General features: G+C 35.1%; 1 protein-coding gene across 3 annotated transcripts in view; it reads right to left on the bottom strand.

The window, feature by feature from the left end:
- Nucleotides 1-15,792, bottom strand: part of Trpc4 (transient receptor potential cation channel, subfamily C, member 4) — a 195,940-nt gene that overhangs the window by 133,521 nt on the left and 46,627 nt on the right. For all 3 annotated transcript variants that reach the window (XM_005387650.2, XM_005387651.2, XM_013515720.1), the window contains one exon: nt 6,419-6,823. In XM_005387650.2, coding sequence (XP_005387707.1) covers nt 6,419-6,796 — 378 coding nt within the window. In that variant the 5' untranslated portion in view covers nt 6,797-6,823. The remainder of the gene's footprint in view (nt 1-6,418; nt 6,824-15,792) is intronic.

The following is a 15,792-nucleotide window of genomic DNA, read 5'->3' as shown; positions in this document are numbered from 1 at the left end:
GTCTGTATTAGTCATTTTTTCATTGCTGGGGAAAGTACTCCACATCCATAATTTAAGCGAGTATTTTACTTTTGCTCATGGTTACAAAGGTTTCAGTTCATGGTTGGCTGCTTTAGGGCAGAAACAGCATGATAGGAAGGCGTCACCAAGGAAACCTGTTCAACATATGTCAGCCAAGAAGCAGAGGGAGAAGGGAGCCTTAGGGGACAAGATCGCACCCTTCTGCACCACACCCCCAGTGGCCCAGTTTCTAACTGCAAGGCCAACCCCTAACCCATCAGTGGATTAAACTGCATTTCCATAATGAATTACCTTCCCAAAGCCCCCGCTCTGGACATAGAAGCCTTTTGGAGAACACCGCAGACCTAAACTATAACAGAGTCAATAAGAAAAACAATTGAGCCAAAGGAACAAACTTCTATTCACAGTAACTAGGGATCTAATTATTATCATCCAAATCCCCTGAACAATGTTCTGAATATTTAGTTACCACTGCACACCTTGTATATATATTTACATTGGCACGTTAATGCCAATCTTGTATTTCACACAGTATGATTTCTGATTTCATAATATGAAATGACTCTCAAGCCACAAAAGAGTATTTGAAATATGTTAGAGCTGTAAAATATGATACCTCATATGCTCTGAGATGGAAAGAAAAAAGAATAAACTGAACTATATTCTTCATTACTCTTTCTGAACTAGGTTTCTGTTTCTAGTGATTATATTTTTCAAGTGAACAAAGAAGTCTTTTATTTTACTGAATAAATCATCAAGGTTTAGCTTTATCTTTTAAGTGTATTTTGTAGTATTAGAGTATATATTTGTCTATAAGAGGATAGAGATAATGTTTATAATAGCAGTAACATTGCATGAGTATTCATATTGCATTATAAAAATAATTTTACAAAATGTAAAACATCATACCAAGTGTGGTGGTCCATGTCTGCAATCTCAACACTACAGGAGGCTAAAGCAGGAGGGTCCCAATTTTAGGACAGCCTAGTGAACTTACTGACTTAGCGAGAGAGATCTTGTCTCCAAAAATAAAAAGGACAGGGGCATGATCTAGTGTGAAGGCCACGGGTTCAAACCTCATTACCAAAAAAAAGAAAGGAAACGAAACAAATGTGACCACTAGACTTCAAGAAGCAGACAAGATTATGAACTTGCTTGCTGACTACCAGCCATAAAACCACAGCTCAAAGAGATTCAGGCTTCTCCATGAGCATGTGGTGAAGGAAGGTTGAGGCCAGCATTTCTGTCACTCTACTCTTTGCTCTTTACCAGGACTTCCCAGCTTCTAATGACTGTGCTGTTCCTTATCCCCCTGCGATGTCAAGATCACAATTAATGTATACTGAGCAACCGAATTAAAATTGGCTTTGTAATATTTAGAACAGAGGAGAGTGAGAGAGAGAGATTCTTTTGAATCTGTCTGATTCATATCCTACACTGAGATAATTAGGTAATGATTTAAATGTCTCCTTTTCAAAGAGGTGCTGAGAGAAGAACCAGACTAACGTGCTGGTGAACAAGAAGGGCTCTGGAGTTTGAGCATTATGTCTCCTGGCTTCGTGACTTGGAAACTGTTACTCAAGACATCCATGCCTTCATTTCCCCATCTGTAAGTGGAGGTAGGAACAGCACCTACCGTCATAGGATAATGCAAAGATTAAATTAAAAATACAGCCATGTTTCTTCCCACAGCTGTTTACAAGACGACTGGCTCAGTGAGCCTTTAGTGTGACTGTAGTTATTATCATCATCATCACCATCATCATGCCACATCTACATCCAGGTTAACTGCTAGCTATGAATTTACAGATCTTTTAGTCAGACAAAATATCAGAAACCAGCAACTCCCCTTTCTTTCTTTGGTGAAGTAAAGTGACTGGATTAGATATTTTACAAGACCATTGCCAATTATAAAATCCTGTACTCTTTTTGGTAGAGCTATCACATAAAATCCCCTCAACTGAAATATTTCTAGATTCTTACTATTGAGCTAATAAATGATGTCAATCAAAATATTTTACCCAGAGAAGGGGGCATAATAGGGCTGTAAATGAAATTAAGAAATTGTCATGTATTATACAACACTCACCAATATTTCAATGAGTTAAATGAAATCTCCTGAAATCAGGTTTGCATAGTATAGTTCAGTACACCTCCCCACTAAATAGACAGCTGTAAGTGCCTTTTAAACTTTCCATGTTCTCTAAGTCACTCATTCTTAAAGTGCTGTCTCTACACCAGCAGCACAAGCATCGCCTTGGCACTTAAGAAATTCACAGTTTACAACTTTATTCCAGAGTCCCTGCCTCAGAAGCTCCTGGTGAAATCCTGTAATTTGTGCTCTAACAGGCCTGCTCAGGATCCTGAGGATGTTAAAGATTGAGAATCACCGGTGTGAATAAAGACTGGAAAAGCAAGTTCTGCCTATGATAAACATTTACTGAGGCAGCAGAAACTAAAATTGATTCTAGCCTTAGAAGACATATAAAGAGAAAGGTCTAGTAGAAATAATTAAAAGTCAAGAAACTAATCAATTCACTGATAAAGAGGCTAGGAAGTCATTCTCAACTATTCCCTCTAGAGAAACAGGTACTAAGAAGAGTAAAAGAGAAGTTCAGTAAAATCTTCAGAGAATACCAGTGTAATCATTATAGAGTAGTTCAAAGAAGAATGAATAATGTTCCATCCTTCTGCTTAATGTAGAGAACCATAGACACTATGTGCTGTATGTACCTTACATGAAAGGGATAAGAAAATTATTGGTCTCTTTATTTTGATAATAAAAACAAATTAGAAACCTAGGAACTTCAAATACTCATTTATAAAAGTGTCCATGAAATACAGAAAATATTTAATCATCTGTGCCTCTTTATTTGCCTGAAAATTATAAATCATTTCATTAAATGTTGCATTAATAAAATCATTTGATTTAGTAAAAATTACAAATATTCAAACAATGTTTAAGGTCAAGAAGAGAATGTAAGCATCAGAACTTTAGAAAGACAAGCGATTTTATTTGCTTCTATATCCTTGCTGTCATACACACTAACGCGAGACCCTTTTTGTAAATCTGCCATTTCTGATTAACTCATGTATCACCATCAATAAATAAAAACTAAAGAAATTCAACCTTGTCCCACAAACCTTTCCTCATTGTCTTCTCAGTTAATGGTATTAAATTTCCCAAGATAAAAATCAGAAAACACTCTTTTCCTTTCAACTCGTCCTCTGCTCTCCTACTCTCTACCCAGTAATATTTGTCAAGTCTGTTCATTTAATTATATAATTTTTAGAAGATGTTTTCACTCTTTTTTGTTTGACTGCTTTTATTCATATTCCTCCATTTTTCCCTGTCTGTCTTCACAACTAGTATTTAAGACTTAAAAATGGAAATGATGCCTCCTTAGTTAAATACCCTAAGGCCTGGCACATTAAGCGTCTAAAATGTTCCCCTGGCCAATACACTTACAAGGCACACAACTTCATCTGAAGTCTCAGAGCCTCTGTGATTGGAAGAGCCACCAAACTCTCCATCCTTTCCAGAGAAAACTAATATTTGAGAAACTTGTGAAAGAAGAATACCTGTTGAGTCTACATTTGTATTTTTAGGATCTTTGTAAGTATTCTAATAATAAGATTTATGGGATATTTTATATTAGATCATTTTTCTTGACCTCATTTTATGTGTTACATTTATTTTGTGTAGTTAAATATTTTTGTTTTAATGTTTTGATACGTAGCTTCAATGATGTCAACAAAATCAATGACAATGTGCTGTAGTCTTTGAGGATGGATACTTATGAACCTGGCAGTTTGGGAAATTATAATAATACATGTACAAAATGCTTACCATGATCACAAGAATTATCAAAGAAATTATACTGTATGTTTTCAATCATCACCAAAAAAGCCAAAGAAATTATACCTCATAAGATTAAAAAACCTGGTATTTTTAGGGGTTGGTGATGTAGCTCACTAGCAAAGTCATGGCCTACCATGTGCATGGCCCTGGGTTTGATTCCTAGCATGGCAAATAAAGAAAAAGAAAATCGAGACCTATTTGCTACTTACAACACAGTAATTTATGAAAAATGTCTTTCCAAAATATATTGGCCCTGCTTAAGAGTTATATTACCTATGAAAATCACAGATACACAGCCAAGCTCTAATGGAGCTTGACTGTCCATGCCTGGAGGATATCTTCTGTGTCCTATGCTATGGTGCTTTGTGTTGTTAACACTTGATTTCCCTTGTACAGTACACCAGGAACTCTGAAGTAGATTGCAATTTTTTTCAAAAGTATAACGTTCAAACAAAAAGATACAATTCTTGTTTATTCTTAGTGCTTTCACCAAAGAGGAATTCTAGAATGTTCAAATACAAAAGGAATTCTTGGCAAGCAGAATGATACAAGAGAAACCTTCCAGAAACACATGGTCTGGGATACTTCAGACTCTTGGCAGATTGCAAACTTTTACTGCCTTTTATTAATAATCAGCAGGCAGATCAAGTGCCTCTAAGTAACAATACCTACTTGTGAGACTAGTGTTAGGTCAGAATTTGAACATCTTCCAACACTGTCATAATAGCAGCTATCTTTTCCAGATACCGAATTGTTATTTTGTAAACACAAATGTCATAATCTAAAGAGACATTGAAATATACAGCCAATGTTCTCTCAAAAACAGAACAAAGAAGGTTCTTCAGGAATAAAAATTTAAAAATATATTTAATGGAAATTTTGCTCTATTGCTGTCCTGCAATCTAAAATGATCAATACCAGCCTCAACATCTTTCTTCCGGTGGACAATACAGACATAAAACAAGAGGGTATACAATATAATACATTGCTACTACAAACTGCAAATGCTTTAGAGATATTATTGTGCAATGAATTTCAAAATCATAAGGTGATTGTGGGGCCACCCTAACTTGCACAGATAAAGACAGAATCCTATTAATTTCCATCGAGGTATTCTGTAATTCTTTAGTGATGAAACTCTGGGACATAAAATAAAACATGTCTTTAGATATTGTTGCTATTACTTGTCTGCCTCAACCTGGATTTGTTAAAGTTTGCAAAGATTGATGGGGTGAGCAGATTGTCTTATCAGTGAAGTTTTAGAATGATAAAAAATTAACCCACAAACAAGTATAGTATATGAAACAAACAACAAGAACAGCGCAAAGCAACAAGCATTGAAGTATTGTTATTTAGGGAGCTGTTTTATGAAAGTCTGGGTTCAGATAAGGGTGAGGAATGAATGTGGATGAGACATAAGAATGGGCCATGGAACACAGGCTCCTGGGAAGACAGGATGACACACAGCCATGAAGTTCTCTTGCTAATAATGGCAAAGATTTTGATAAAAGTCCTCCAGGAAAGCAACGATAAGGGTAGCCATAGAAGAGCTTGCTTTAAAAGAATGTCACACCTCTTATTCGTCTATCCTGTGCAGAAATGGAGATTTCTGAAGTAGCAAATAGGACAGAAATTCCTAGAGGCCTAATAACACACATTTCATAAAATTTTACTTTTAAAATACAGCCTGTGAGCCACTGCAGTATCTGCAATGTCTTTGCAATTAGTCTCTTGGTCTTAATATAAGGAAGTGAAGAGTTCAGTGTCACAGGAAACAGAATCAAACAATTCAGACAGAGGAGAGTGGCAAAGGTACACAGAGAAAAACATACTGCTTATTTATGCCTGTTTAAAATTTCTTCACTTCTTTAGTGGCCAAATACAGGGATCAGAGAAAAAAGAACACATTGTGTTTGTAATTTCAGTTTATTTTCTCATGATAACAATAAAGTGGAGCTACATTCTTTGTCAACTGTAAATTTTATATAGGCCTGGGGTCAGAGTTCAGCTGCTATTCAGTAATCACTTTTCTTTCTTTCTTTAGATCTCAATTTAAATGAATCCACTAGACTGGATTAAAGGACAATATCAAAATTAGATCCTGTAAACTCACTTTTGCAGTCAGATGCAGAAAGTCCAGAACAAACAGGTTAAAAGGGAAAACAACCAAATCATTCACAATTTGATAGTGCGGGATGTCAGAAAATGGAAGACCAGAGGAAAAACACCTACATGTACACAGTTGTCACAAACAACATAACATGTTGTGCATTACATTGAGACAATTGCAATTTATGAGACATCTACACAGGTAGCTTTTTCTCTTTAGCCATCAATTACATTTGACTTTGCCGTGTGGAAGTACATGGGTGGGGTGACAGTTGTAAGATACGCAGGGTGTACTTAAGAGTGGTTTTCTGTTATAATAGTTCTGATTTTGATCTTCGTATCTCTTAGAATTTCAGGGCATTCGAACATACAAAGAAATTTCCTGCAGGAAAAAAAAAAAACTAAAAACTGTACTATTGCATGTACCTGTTTTTCTCCACTTGGCTTTTTGTGGTTCAGTAGCAGCTCAACAGCTCCAACGACCTCTTTTCTGATAGCGTGCAACAGAGCATCTCCAACGTAGACATTGAAGCTTAAGAGCAGCTCAATGAGTTCTAAGTTCTCATTTTCAATTGCAATCAGGAGAGCTGTCCTTCCGAGAGGATCAATGCAATTAATATTGATTTTAAAATAAATTTCAGCTTCCTCTAGGGATTTCTTGACGCTTGCGTAGTCTCCCTTCTCCACGGCATTCAGGTAGGCTTTTTCTGAAGGTGAGAGTTCTGATTCTGCTCGAACAATCCTCAGAGGGATGCGATCTCTGTAGGGCGCATTCACATTTCTTTTGTAATAGAACTGAGCCATGTTTCATGCCATCCTATTTCTTTATCTCTGAAAGTACACACACAAAAAAATACACAGGTTAGCGTTAGGATACTTTTTAAGTAATTAGGAATCTTATTTGTTTCCCAACTTACCATGGTATCCATGACAATAATATCGTTATTGTTAACTAAGGAAGCTAGAGATTCTATTTTCTTAATTTTAAGAATTTTAAACAATAGAAATAATCTTAAAATTTATTTGGTTAGCTGAAAACACAAGTGACGAAGTCCTAACCTAAGAAGACCAGAAAGATATTTGGAAAGTCATTTTATGAGTCACTTTACAAGTTACATGTAGAAGAGACTGTGATTAGAAAGTTTTGGAAATTATTTAGCTAGTATATATAGTTTGGGAAACCATATATATAATTTTTAGGATAGTACTTTGAAAATCAGAAGCCATTTGTCTGATGTCCTGAAACCGTATCAGTGAATGTTAAAATACATCGTATTTGGCCAATTTTGCTAATCGCAAACATGATTATGGGACATTAGACTGGCAAAATACTTTTCATTTATCATATATTCTATTTTTAATATTATTAGTGTTAAGGTCAAAGTTAATGTGATTTAATGACACTAATGTCAATAAAATACACTAAGCCTAATGAACATAATTTTATTCTACTCTCTGTTCGTAAGTGAATTCATGTGTCGTAATGACACATTAATTATTCAGATGAGACTAAGCAATGACATTTCCAAAAGAAAGAAATTGAAACAGGATTAAATAGAGAATATTATGAAAATGCTATTCTTTAATTCTCTCACTTTGGTGTGGTGAACAATAAACCACAAGGTAAGAATGTGTTCATTATAAAATTTATTATTTATAATCTTAAGTTAATAAAGACACTGGAATCTTTATTGATTTAGTATCATCCTAGTTTAAAAAATACATGGATATATAACATACACAGACATATTATATATACAAATATATATATGTTATATTTTGAATATATGTCCTTTCTTGGATTTAGTTTCTTCTTTCACCTCTTTTATTCAGTACTGTTAACTAAACACAGAACTTTTTTGCTAAGCTACATCTGTAGCTCTTTTTATTTTTATTTTTAATTTGTGACAGTCTTCTTAAATCATTCAATGGCTTGGGCTGGGCTCCAATTATGAATCCTCATGCCTCCATTTCCCATAATCCTGGGATTACAGGTATGTTCCACTAAGCCCAGTTCTACACTTGTTATTTGAAATATGTTATTCTCATATGTATTTAAACATATATGTTTATTTACATATGTCTGCTATGTAAAGTTAAAATGAACTGGTCATTTTAATTGCCTAAACATTCATATTCATTCATAGTAATTCATCTCTACAGACTTCATCAGGTTTTGAGTAAACCAACCTGATTTGGATGGCATTTAATGCTATGCACAAAGATATATTGATTAAATGGTATAATCATATTTAATATTTGCAGTTTGGGAAATTGTGACTTGTTGGTGTGCTACTCCAATTTATTAGTGAGCTCAAAAGCCAAGTAGTTTAGCTTCACCCTTTGATATCCAGATTGCTCATCATGGTTTCTCAAATATCTGGATAAAAAGGTCTAATATACAAAATCTTTATTTCATAAGTGTTTCTACTTGGCATATTAGACTTATTTTGTTAAGGCACCTTCCCTGAAAAAGTGAAATTGTATGTTGAATATGCATTAATTATAAATGTGCAAATTACTTGGGTAAAGTATGATTATAATTTCAGTATTTTGAGGAATCATTCTGAACTAACAATAATAGTACATATTTTATAGAACAACAAGGACAAATTAGTAGTTTTCCAGTATAGCTAGAATTTCAGTGAATCAAGGTCTTTATGTTACTATCTGTCTCATGTTAATAATTTGATTTGAATGTCCCATTTATGAATCATTAAAATATTTGCTTTAAAGTACAGCAGTGGCCCAGTTTCCCAAGGTGTAGGAAACAATGGCCTCTTTGCCAGCCCCGTGGTGGTGTAAGTGTGTAGATCATTGCCATAGCCTTCATATACAATTCTCCCAAAACAGCATCTGAATAACTCATCATGATAACTGGCATTTACATTATATCTCAGCAGTGTACGCATTTCTTTAGTATCTCACTGACTTTACTCCATGACTTCTGAAAAACTATATAAATTTTTCTTTCAGAGTTGAGTTCAAGGTTTCTTACTAATAATATTTTTGACTAGAAACGTGTTTCCATACAGCTTACACAAAATAAAGTTTAAAATAAAAATATCTGCACATTCCTGCATGCACGAAGACATGGACACATATCATATCGGATATTCATGTAACCAACAATCTAATCAAGACTGGGCATCAGTCTGAGGGATGGAAGAACTGTATTCTATTATATTTTATTTCAAGTACTAATTTTCTTAATTATGTTTCTGAGCAAAAATTAGGTAAGTTACATTTTACATCTCGGTGATAATGAGTGATTGATGAATGGCAGAGTGGATGCTCAATGACTTTGAGAGGAGAATTTAGATACAATAAAAGCCTGTTTCATATAACTTCCAGAAGGGCAAAGTACACAAATATATTTTTAAAAGAGTGATACTATTCTGAAAGAAAGACGTTCTAAGGGACTGGGGATTTAGCTCAGTGGTACAGCACCTGCCTGGCAAGTGCAAGGTTGTGAGTTCGATTCCCGGTACCGGAAAAAAACCAAAAAAAAAAAAAAAAAAAAAGAAAGAAAGATGTTCTAGTTACTACTGTATTTAAGAGGTGGACTGGAAATGAAATATGCTCATAGCCTATTTCTTATCCATAAAGTGAGGAAATCTTTGCTTAGCAAGGAATGGCTGAGAAGTTAAAAATCAAACAGCTCATGCTGAGAAAGTTCTTTCATTAACTCAAATGACCTCTTTCACCATCTTAAAAAATATTTAAGTACTCACACTACGAAAGCTAAAGATTTTAAATCAGTTCAAAGCACATATACATCAAAAATGGAAATACATACAGTGTAATATTAAAACACAATAGGTAGGGCAAGATGGAAAGAAAGACTGGAGGAGATGAGGGTAGAAATGGATGGAGGCAAAAGGGTATGGAGGGAAAAAGGCATGGGGGGAGGAAGGTGGAGTGATAGAGAAAGAGAGAAAAAGACAGAGACAGAGACGGAGACAGAAAATGGATTGCTAAAACACCAAAATGTAAGAGATTATATAATTTTTCAGCACTTAGACTTGTCCTTCTTGATTACTTCAGATGCAGGGATACTAACTGAAGGACAAAAACCCAATGTTAACATTTTAGCTCTGCTGTGTGAATGTGCTTGCAAGTGCGAGGTGCTGATAAGGTTGATGGGGCTCCTGAGCTTACACCTTATCAGCAACTACAGAATTGCTACTGGATGGAAGGTCTATAAAAGAGCCGGTGACTGAGTATTGAAAATATCTTGACCTAATACATCGAAATAAAAGCCTGTTCTGGTCCCACACGTTCAGAATGAATATTTTGGCGTGAATTTCTTTTTTCTTTCATAAGACTACAGAAATTAACATGCCCTTTCATTGCAATATTCCTCTACATACCAGAAAGGATACAACTCTTCACTGAATTATGTTTCAAAGACTAGCAAAACTAGTAGGGGATGATGGAAAAATCCTCAAATATTGAGATGTGAATTTTTATGTAACCTAAAGTTTTCTCTAAATATGTTACAGATTTAAAAATATAGGACAAGAGCTACCACTGGACACTAATCCTAAGAGAAACTTAAACAATTGTCCCTGAGTATGTAAACCGTCATTATCTGAGCAGCAGATAAATATACAAAACAGAAGGTTCCAGATGTGCAAATGACTCTGAAGGTGTTATGGCTTATATATACATGTGCCCTGGAAGCTTTGTGTGTGCATAGGTGGAGCTTTGGGGTGGTGATTGGATCATGACTCCTTGATGCTCATCAGTGGATTAGTGCACCGATGAAATTAGAGTCCATTGATTATGTGATGTTGACAGGAGGTGGGTCATTGGGAAGTGGCCTGTGGGGTGTAATTCTCTCCCCCGTCCCTTGATCACTCTGTGCTTCCCATTACCATGCTCTGAGCAACCTTTCTCTGCCCTGGTTCCCCACCTTGGAGCCAGCCAACTACAGACTGAAACGTCTATAAACTACTAGGCAAAATAAGCTTCTCTTCCTTTAATTTATGTGTGTCTGGTATTGTGTCTCAGCAATAAGAAAGTGACCAAGAAGGCACATTTTCTACAACCTTGTGAAGTGGAAAAAAGGGTGAACGTTAAGTTCTAGAGAACACAGAGGCAAGGGCATATATGGCAACCTCCACTCTTTGGTCTGTATTGGTGAAGGTAAAATCATCATGTTTTCTCTTAGAGAGGTAGACTCCTGACAAACTGTAAAAGATAGATTTCTATTTGTTGTCAGGATCCTTTCATTTTTTAAAATATGAAATAGCAGCAACGACAAAAAGCACTTTACTAATGTATTATGACATCCCCAAGTCGTGAAGAAAGAAATCAAGATTACAATTTTGAAAATCACAGCCCTTAGGATTTAACAGGAACCGCACTTGAAACTGAATACTTAACATATATCTTGAGGAGGATAGCGTAGGTCCAGCAACAATGTTTACTTAGTGGCTTGGGGTTTTAATCTCATGGAATTTAGAAAACAATGTTTTAGAAATATATGTAGTAAAATTTGAATCTCCACACTGAGTTAGAACATATGCACTGATTTCTTTTCCCCTCTAATTTGTTTTATTTTAATTGTTCTTGTGGATACCAGGAATCAAACTCAGTACCTTTCGCTTGCCAGGCAGGCACTTGTGCTGCTGAGCTGTATCCCAGGCCCTTCCCCTCTAATTTGAAAGGAAAATATTTTCTCTCTGTGTTCCAGCTGCCAACCCAGTCATCTGGATTTGCATCCATTGGAAAGAAAATTATGGGATACCGTTCTCTCCAGTATCTGGGGTCTCAAACTTCCCTGACAAAACTTATTTTACCCTAAGAAGAACACCAAACCTCTTGGCTACTATAACTTCAAGTCTTTTCCCATATTGTTCTTTCCAACTTGAATACCTTTCCTCCCTGGTAGGCTCTGGCAATTTTTGCCAAGTTTTATAATCTTATCTGAAGTATCACAGCCCTAGGGGAGTTTTTCTTACTTTCCTCTCAAGGTAGGGTGTATATTTCTTTTTATTGCTCTCCATAAATTTAAAACCTGTGGATCACTTAGATTTAGGATAGTCCTTACTGGTCTACATGTTGTGACTTACACCTTTTACATCAGTGAGCAGAATTTTCTGAAGAACAAATGAATCAATGATGATAATAATTTTATGGCCATTCCCCTGTAATTTTATGTAAAGAAATGAAAATTAAAAATCAGGTTGCTTTAAACAATTGCATAAGGTGGGCTTAGCACTTCCAGTCAATAGCTATGCAGTTAGGAAATAACCAGTTGCAAAATTATTTCAATTTTTTTGCCACTTTTGCCTTCTTGTACATCTTTATCAGTAAGTTTTGTTGGCTCTAAGAGAAATTACAACAGTGATGTATAAATTAGCATATGGGCAATTCACAGTTCTGGGATACAGTTTATACTTTCAGAGCCTAAAACCTTGCAAAAGGCACAAAAGTGTGATTTATTGAGCCTTTCAAGGAAATATGAGCACAGAAGGAAAAATACAAGACACCCTAGGAATAAAACATTTGAAGAGGTAGAGTTAATGACCCAGATAAAAGGAGACTTAAATATGTGTAAGTAAACTCTGTGAAATTATAATTGTAGAGGTGAAAGTTAAATACTAGAGTACAGGACATAATAAAGACCAGTATTTTTCATACTACTGAGAAAGATATAACACTGAACATGTCCTGGAGGAAACAGCATCTTTATCAAATGGTTTTGTGAGAACTGGTATTCATATGCAGAAGATTTAGTCTAGACCCTTGTCTCTCACAAACTGAAATCAAAATGGACCAAAGACCTAAATTCTGAAACAAAAACACTTAATCTGCTGTAAGATAAAATAGGTAAAATTCCTGGAAATATAAGCATAGGCAAGTACTTTCTAAACAGAACCCCAGTTGCAAAATAAGTAACATTAAGAATCAACAAATAGAATCATATGAAATTAAAATCTTCTACATGGGAAAGGAAACAACCAACAGAGTGAAGGAACAACCTACAGAATGGAAAAAACAATTCCAGCTATTCCTCAGTGAGAGGATAAACATCTAAAATATGTAAAGAACTCAAAAAATTAAGAAGTCCCCAAACTAAAAGACCCCATAAAAATGGGCAACTGAGAGGGACAGACACTTCTCAGCAGAAGTACAAATGCTCACATACATGGAAAAATGTTTAGCATCTCTGGTCATTACAGAAATTCAAATTAAAATAAAACTGAGAAATTCAAATTAAATTCAAAAACAGAAATTCAAATTAAAACAAAACTTCTATTTTATTCCAGAAATAATGACTATGATCAAGAAATGAAATAATAACAAATACTGGTAAGCATCTGGGGAAGAAGAACACTTCTATATCATTGGTGGAAAGGTGAACAAGTTAAGCCACTGTAAATATCAGTATGGAGACCTTTGAAGAGTAAATGTAGAAATTCCATTTGGCTCCATTATTTACCTACTAGGTATCTTCCCGAAAGAGTTAATAAGGACTTCTTCTTATAGTGATACATGCATAGCCAGGGGTGTGACTCACAATAGCTAAATCTTGGAAGCAGCCTAAATGTCCATTAACAGAAAAATGAATAAGAAGAGTGTGATATTAATACAAAATGGAGTACTATTCTGTCCAATGAAGGATCAACTGGAGTCATTTGTAGGAAAATAGATGTATCTTGAGACCATAAATTTAAGGAAAATAAGACACACAATTTTAAATGCTGTGTGATTTCTCTTATATGACAATCCCAAAATGTAAATAAATGAAAGAGCAGAATAAAAGATAGGTAATAGGACACAAGGGGAGAGATCTTTTGCAAAGGAAAATGGCCAAGAGATGTGGTGGGAGCAGCGAGTGAAGGGGAACACAGGAAATGAAAAAGGATTTCAGTTGTTCTATGTACCTGCACCAACCCCCACAGTGGGTGCAATCATTATGTTCTGCAAACATGGATGAATCAAAATAAAAATTCAGAAAAAAGATAATATGGAGATATTTTGTGTAATCAAAACATAAAACAGATGAAGAGTCAGATTAATATCAAATCTCTAAAAAGGAAAGTTAGAGGAAAATATAACTGGGTGTTGCTTTGAGAATAGGCAAGAAAAAAAAAAACAATTTTGAAGCTACCACTTGATCACAAATCCTCAATAATTATTGAAAGAGTAATAAAATACTTATTAAATATGTAGATGTCAGGATTTGTATATTAAGTTATTCAAATGGCATGGAGAATGAGAGCATTCATAGAGCTTATGAGCATGGAAGGGATCGACTCAACTACCAACCAGAATGGGTATAGATTTTGGTAAGGGTTACAATGAAAACAAATGGTTAGATGAGATGGAGAAATATGAGAAGGCAGAAGAGGAAGACAGGGGTGCTATGTCAGGTTGGGGGGCCCACAGGATAGCCTTTCTGAAACATGACAGTGGCATGATGCTAAGTATGAAAAAGCTCTCCTAAAGTGTTTATAAAGTGAGAAAACTATGAGGCAGGAGAAAGGTGATGCATTCTAGGATGTGACCAAGGCCCCGATGAGCTGGAGTACAGAGAGCAAGGGAAAGAGTGGGACAGATGAGTCTGCAGAGCTCCACAGTAGACGGCGATTTCAGAGGAAGAGCTTTGAAGGTTATTCTTTGCATAAGTGACAGAAGCGCTTTGAATGGAGGAATGACATAATCCCATTTCTGATTTGAAACTGCGTTAGCTTTCACTGCTGATTGGTTAGGAATTATGCAAAAATGAAAGCTCAGAGACTACCTTCCAACAAACCAAGTTAGTGCCATCAGGAATGTACAGAAAAGTAGAAATATTAACTCCTATTAATTCAGAAGGTGAAACTCAATAGACTCGGTGGTAGTACAATATTTATGCAAATTTAAATACCTGGTCACATTTTATGAGTTTATTAATGTTTTAATTAGTGCTTTGAGGGTGAATATATTTTAAGTAATCTTACTCTAATTTTTTTTCAATTATTATATTATTTTTATAAATATGTAGAATTTGAAAATAAAAAATGTGCATATGTATTTAACTTCACCATAAAACATTTCATTAAGTTATGCATGTCACTATTTTATCTTGTTTACAATTAAAGCATAATGTTTCATAGAGAAAACAATACTGAGAAGAAATGTGTATGCAGGGGCAGTACATTTTGTAAATAAGAATTTTATGAGATCACACAAAGAAAGCTAAAATTATCTCCTTCAAGAATGACTTATTCAACAACAAAATACATTCAGCATGAATCACAACAGAATCAGATCCTGTGGCCCATATCTGACTTCTAGTTTGTGGATTCTGTGCTTGTGTGCTCACATGTGTGTGTGTGAATGTATAATTATTCTTTTTGCTACTTGTGTAGGTCCCTTGCATGAATCCATAAGATCTTTTACTGCAATCATTCATCAATTTTATCATGTTTGCAATGGTGAATCTTTTGTCCAAAACAGAAAAAAAGTATTTTAATGATGGAAAAAAATCACATAAGATGCTGAAATGTGGATGTGCGTATTAATGTTCTTATAAATATATGATCTTTCTGTTTAAGAAAAACAGTTACTAAGAGATATTGCAGAGATAAGAAAAGATGCCATGTGGCTTAGTGGTTGCTGTTGTTTTTGTTGTTGCTGCTGCTGATTGTGGCGGTAGCGACTGATGGCGGTGGACCGTGTAAGAGACAGAGACAGAGCCACAGGGAAGTACTCGAGCCCATATGTCAGAGTAGCATATTGATAAAGGACCAGAGAAATTATAGTTAGGAAATGAAAAACGAATAAATGGTCCTAAGCGAACC

Source organism: Chinchilla lanigera, unplaced genomic scaffold (genome assembly GCF_000276665.1).
Source record: "Chinchilla lanigera isolate Chin_1 unplaced genomic scaffold, ChiLan1.0 scaffold00030, whole genome shotgun sequence".
NCBI lineage: Eukaryota > Metazoa > Chordata > Mammalia > Rodentia > Chinchillidae > Chinchilla > Chinchilla lanigera.
The sequence above is the reverse complement of the archived record's forward strand: the minus strand, read 5'-3'. Positions and strand labels throughout refer to the sequence as shown.